We start from the raw sequence: 6446 nt of genomic DNA, 5'->3' as shown, positions 1-6446 counted from the left end.
ATGACCTTCCCTGAAGTTTGGCATAATTACGAACGCTTTATCGTTGTTTTAAAGATTACAAATACCCCACAATATTTGATGAAATTATGTAATTATTGGATGAAAGTATAAAATCGTTAAATTTTCCCTTACTGTATTTTTTATTTTTAAAAAAATTAAAATTTGTAAAAAATCGAACAAAGTGGATGGAAAAAATTTAAAAATTACAAAAAATTTATCCACTTACACTTAGCCCATATAAAAATTAATTTTTTTAAAAAATAAATAAAATTATAATTCTTAATTCAAAAAGGCATTTTTGTCAATTTACCACAAAAAATGAATGAAAACTTAACAAATTGAGTCAATTATTAGATGACTGTTAAAATCAAAAGATAATAATAATTTTTTAAAAAATAAAAAATATATTTTATAATTATACAAAATTTCAAAAGAGATCGTTATAATTTACGCTTAAAAAAATAATGAAAAGATGAGTGAGAACAGAGAGGAACATCTTATCTTATGTTGCTATTTTCCGCCAAATTTGAATCTGTAGACCCCACCTACACCAACCATACCGTAGTCGTATGTGGTGTGGCCAAAAATTCTTCTGCTTCGAGACCAATACACTGTAACACGTGGTCAACTTTGATTGCTTTCTTTAACCTTACATCCTATTGACTTTGGTCCAATAAGAATCCACATTCACCCATCAAATCACAAACCCCAATTCCACATATGTATGCTTACATCTTCATCAAGAAATAATATTGGGTCCCACAATTTCAATATTTTTAATTTTTTTTGGTATAAATATAAATATTTATAATATTATTTATTTTTAAATTATTTATATATTTAAGTATTTTAAAAAAAAAAGAAATTCCACCTAATACTCTTATCAAAATTGGTCGACCCACGACTCCCATCCAATCACAACCCTCCATTCTATTTAATTTATACTACACCTTAATTAAGTGGTAAGACTGAGATATCGTAATTGAAGATTTTTTTTGTTCGAAATTTATCGTTTGTCTGTTTTTTTTAATATATTTATTTTAATTTAAATTATTATAAATTTTTATATTTGAATATTTATAATGTAACGAATCTTCCATACAAGAAATAAAAAAATATTTAACAATCTGAATTATGATGTGGAGCGTGTCTGTTCAAATTTCAAGCTCGTAAATTTCTAACTATTGTTTTTATATACACAAAAAATTCTAAAAATATTTTTTGATTTTCCTATAGATTAAATATAAATAATATTTTATTCAAATTTGCATTTATATGAATAGATAAGTAATATATATATATATATATAGTTATCTATATATAATATAAAATAGAATAAATTACAATGAATTTCTCGAAATTTGTTATAATTATAAATACCTCATCGTTATTTGAAAAATTACAAATATCTTATATTATTAATAATTGTCTAACAAATATTCCATCCCGATAGTCTATCGTAGGAAGTATTTATTAGACGACCGTTAATGTCAAGGGTATTTGTTGTTATAAAAAATCTTATGCGAGTTATTTATAATTTATCCTATGAAATATGCGCATAATAAATTTAAAAAATATAATATAATAATTCAATAAAAAGAATTATTGATCATTCAAAAGTACAATTATTTTTATTTTTTTTATGATATTTAAATTATTTAAAAATGAGAATATATATATATATATATATAAAGAGAGAAAAAATGGTAAAAAAAATTAATGGTGAGACGGTATTTGCTGGGAGTTATAAATTGTGAGCGCCTATCATTCAAAGAGCTCCGTTCTTGGCAACACCGCACGTACCTATATATGCATACGTAGAAGGAGCGTATACATACGCAGACGGTCTCCGGAGGAGATTGGGAAGTCATTATTCCAGTGAGGTTTCAGCGTTTTCGCCGGAAAGAGAGTTCCTTTTTTTTCCGGCGGAGAATATTACAGGTAAATGAAGAGACGAACAGCGAAAAGAACAGCCAGGGCGAGGGCGGCGGCGAACGGCGGTGGTGATAATATGAAGAAGGGGGGGAGGCTGGTGAAGTACGAGGCGTTGCCGGAGTACTTGAAGGATAACGAGTTTATAACGGATTATTACAGATGTGAATGGCCATTGAAGGATATTGTTCTCAGCATTTTCTCCGTGCACAACGAGACTCTCAATATTTGGACGTGAGTCCGATTTCATTTTTGGATGAAAGAGTTTCTGGTTCCAAATCGAGATTGAATTTTTGATTTCTGTTTCTGATTCTTCGCAGGCATTTGGTTGGATTTTTGATATTTTTGTGGTTGATGGTGATGAGCTTGACGGACAAGATGAAGCCGGAGAACGTGATCGCCGCTTTATCCGGGTAATCTTCTCAATTTCTGATGATATTTTCGTTGGTTCTTTGGGCCTTTCTTTGTTCACACTTTTCCGTTTTCCTTATCCCTATTGATTAAAAATCAATTGGATTTTCAGAGAGGGAAGTGACGGATGGCTGAAGACCAAAATGATGAACCAATCCAACGACTCCAACGCTATTTTTTCGGTTAGTGCTGATTTCTCTCTGTATTTTCAACTAGGAAAAAAAATGAGAAGGGGCATAAACTGATCAAGATTCGACAGCACTAAGACGATAAGGCCCCCCCCGGATCCACATCTTGTTTCTGGGAAGCTGAGCTCCGGAAAGATCCGGGCTTGGGCCTACACCAAGTTGGTCATTATTTATATATTTTTATTATCATTCATAAGTGGGATAATTATATTTACACCCATCGTTTATTATTTTTTTACATCAAAGCATTCATGCTTTTTGAAAAATTATATAAACTACTCCTGACAGTCTTTGAAACTCAAAAATATCCCTAGTTGATTAGGTCAACCTTTAAAATGATTTTTCAAGGATAGAAATACCCTTAGGGGTGTTTCTGTAATTATTAAAAGGTAGAAGGAGTGTCAAAGAAATATTTATGAAAATGAAATATGACCCCATATACTTTTTTTTGTTATTTATACTAATTTTTAATTTAAATATATAAATTATTGTATTAACTTTTTTTTATTAAATCTTTATATAAAATTGCACCTTTTAACAATAAAATATTAAATTATTCAATTAATATATAAATTATCTCTTAGTAAAATTATTAAGTTAAAAAATTATTTATCTATTTTTATTTATAATAAACTTTAAAACTAAAAATAATATATGTATTTTATATAAACCATATTAGAATTAATAAAATAAATAATTTATTTAAATATTTTATTATTAAATTATTTATTTTAGAAAAATTAATCCCTTCTTCTCCAACGACACCTCCATGCCCATCCTAACCCCATTTTATTAAAATATCTTTTTAATTAATTAATTAATTTATTTTATTTATTCTAATTAGATTTACATAAATTATTTTAAATTTCGTTTTAGTAAAACTTAGTTGTAATTAAAATAGAGGATAATTTTAGTAATTTTAAATAATTTATACAAATGTGATATTTTTTAATTTAAACTTGTAATCTATTAACTAATTTTATTTATATATTAATTGAATAATTTAATATTAATTATTAAAAGGGTGCAATTTTATATAGAGATTCAATAAAAAAAGTTCATGACATATAAATTAGAAATAAATAATAAAAAAAATATATGGGGTCATATGACTCATCTACATAAATATTACTTTGACACATTTTCTACCTTTTGATAATTACAAAAACACCCCTAAGGACATATATGTCCTTGAAAAATTATTTTACAAGTTGACCTAGTCAACTAGGGGTATTTTTGGATTTTAAAGGCTGTTGGGGGTAGTTTTTGTAAATTTTCAAAAGGTAAGAATAATTTATATAAAAAAACAATAGGCGAGAGAGTGTAAATATAATTATCCCGTCATACATTCCACTTATTCAACAAGAATCTCAAAAAAAGCAAGAACAAGATATTTGATTTGTTACATGGAAGGAAATTCTAGCTAATACTAGGTTTCATCAAACTCGAATTTACTATATGGCATGTGATTAATTATATTTTTTATATTATTGGTTCATTGATCATAAAAAATGACCATAGTTATATTATAAGTATTATATAATCGGTCGGTACAATTAAATTTAATCTAGATAAAAGAATTTCTTAGCTCAAGTACGTTAGTTAATTGGGGGGCTATTGATTGAGACATTTCACTTTGTTTTTATTTCATATCAAAGAACATCCTCATGTACTCTGTTATTATATCAAATATATAAACCGTACATGGCCAATAAGCAAAATCCCAAGAGTTGGTACACTTTTAATAGTTGAAACTCAAATCTTGGAATAATTTGAAAGGTTGGAACTTTGGGTATCATAGTTTTCTCTACTTAGACTTTAGTGGTTATATAATATTGATTTAGGTTAAAGAATTTGAAATTATGGATTTAAAGTTCTTCTTAATAAATTCATTGAATTTATTTGGATAGTTGTGAATTTAAGGGATTTCAGATACTTTAATTCTACTTTTGGACTATGTTTTGTTGAATATTGATGAATTTCAAATTCTTTTCGGATGGAGTTATTTGAAGTCATTTTTTCGAATTCCTCCCTTAAATCCAAATTCATCAACCCAAGTGTACCGTAAGAGAAGATATGGTACTATTTAAAACAATACAAAAAACAAGTACTTATATTTGTTTCTTTTTGTTTTTTGCGTGATAAAATATGATAATGAAAAAATTTCCTTTTCCTTTTATATTTTAGGAGGCAGATCATTGAGTGATCGGTCCTGACTTTCCGAATTTGTACAAAGCATTAAGCGTTTATGCTGGTATAGAAAGATTAAAAATTTAAGTTGTGGGTTTCTTCTCACACACTACTAAATCAGGCACGTAGGCAGCCGACCCTTATTGTAGCATACAAGACTTTATGCACCTTCAAAGGGATTGGAAAGGAATTTTTCTTGGAAACAGTCAACATAAAATAATATTATGCATGCAGCTCAAGATTAGGAATTTAGGAATCTGATGCACAGTTTACTGGTAAGCAGTTTTTTCGTAAAGCTGTCATATGTACAAATTTAGTCTATCTTGCTAATTCTCAAAGTTCATAGAAAAGAGAGAGATGCCAGAGGTGGCTGAATTTTTATTTGAGTTCGTGCATGTTATATAGCTAATATTTACATTTTAAAAAAAATTATCTTACTTTTGCAGTTCTACATCACAAACTTCCATGTAATTTTCAAATAGAGTGAGTTTTAGTAATATGCTTGAACCTTAGGCGGATGGGTAATTATCCTAGTTTAATAAATGTCAGACTTTTACACTGTGAGATCAGCTTCCCATTACACATAATCTTGTACAAAAACCGAGCCAGAGCGGATTTAGTTTTGGATGAATGGTCTAAAACATTTTTTTAAGCAGAAGTTGCAGATGCAACTCATACATTCAATTCTGAAGTTGAGGGATGCAGTTTGTTGCCATGTTTGTCATATATTATGAGATTTTAGACCTTTCCTTCCTGCACCCATTGCTGACTTATGGATCAAGAAATAAATGTTTTCAACAATCCTAAACCTTTCTGTCCCTTACTGACTTCTAAATTCTCCTTTTCCAATCTGCAGGAATCTTATGCAACACTTTTCGCAAAATCAACAATCTTTGGTGCGAAGGAAGACACTAATTCAGTCCCGTTATGGCCCTGGATCGTTTTCTTGGTCGGCGCCATGGGCTGCTTGATATTTAGTTCAGTATCCCACCTCTTTGCCTGCCACTCCCGGCGTTTCTACTACTTCTTTTGGCGCCTGGACTATACCGGGATCTCCCTCATGATAGTGTGCTCTTTCTTTGCACCAATATACTATACCTTCTCAGACCACCCCGAGTGGCGCTTTTTTTACCTCTCCTCAATCACTCTTGTAGGCATTCTAGTAGTTCTAACCCTGCTCTCCCCAGCTCTATCCAGTGGACGTTTCAGGTCTTTCCGTGCAACCCTCTTTCTCTGCATGGGATTCTCAGGGGTAATTCCAGCAGCTCATGCAGTAGTTCTCCACTGGGGTCATCGCCAAATACTGTGGTCACTTGTATATGAGATAGTAATGGGGCTTTTATATGGTGTTGGGGCAGTGTTTTACATGACTAGGATCCCCGAGAGATGGAAACCTGGTGCATTTGATATTGTAGGCCACAGCCATCAGATTTTCCATGTTTTCGTTGTTGCAGCAGCCTTGTCCCACAGTGCAGCCACCATGATTATCATGGAATGGAGACGAGGTTTACAAGCGTAAGAATTCACGACAAACGTGAACTGATTGGATGATTGAGGGGACTGAGCATCCTCCTAATTGTTGTATTCTTTGGTTTCATATAGTTTTCTTCTTTCTTGGATAGTGATGTTCATATTTGATGCTTGTGATGGAGCATCAAGTATTTTAACCACTGTACTTGTATTCTTGGTAGCAAAAGGTAATGTGGTTCACTGATATTCATATCT

The 6446-nt window shown here is 30.5% G+C and overlaps 1 protein-coding gene across 1 annotated transcript; it reads left to right on the top strand.

Annotated features, from left to right (window-relative positions):
* The first annotated feature begins 1726 nt into the window (after window positions 1–1726).
* LOC105162892 (heptahelical transmembrane protein 2) lies at window positions 1727–6441 on the top strand. Its single transcript, XM_011081059.3, has 4 exons — window positions 1727–2166; window positions 2253–2345; window positions 2456–2525; window positions 5578–6441. Exons 1-4 carry the CDS (start codon window positions 1946–1948, stop codon window positions 6238–6240), a joined length of 1047 nt encoding a protein of 348 aa, XP_011079361.2. The 5' UTR covers window positions 1727–1945; the 3' UTR covers window positions 6241–6441.
* The last annotated feature ends 5 nt before the right edge of the window (window positions 6442–6446 follow it).

Source organism: Sesamum indicum, linkage group LG5, assembly GCF_026168435.1.
Source record: "Sesamum indicum cultivar Baizhima isolate 11 linkage group LG5, ASM2616843v1, whole genome shotgun sequence".
In the NCBI taxonomy this organism is placed as follows: domain Eukaryota; kingdom Viridiplantae; phylum Streptophyta; class Magnoliopsida; order Lamiales; family Pedaliaceae; genus Sesamum; species Sesamum indicum.
The sequence above is the reverse complement of the archived record's forward strand: the minus strand, read 5'-3'. Positions and strand labels throughout refer to the sequence as shown.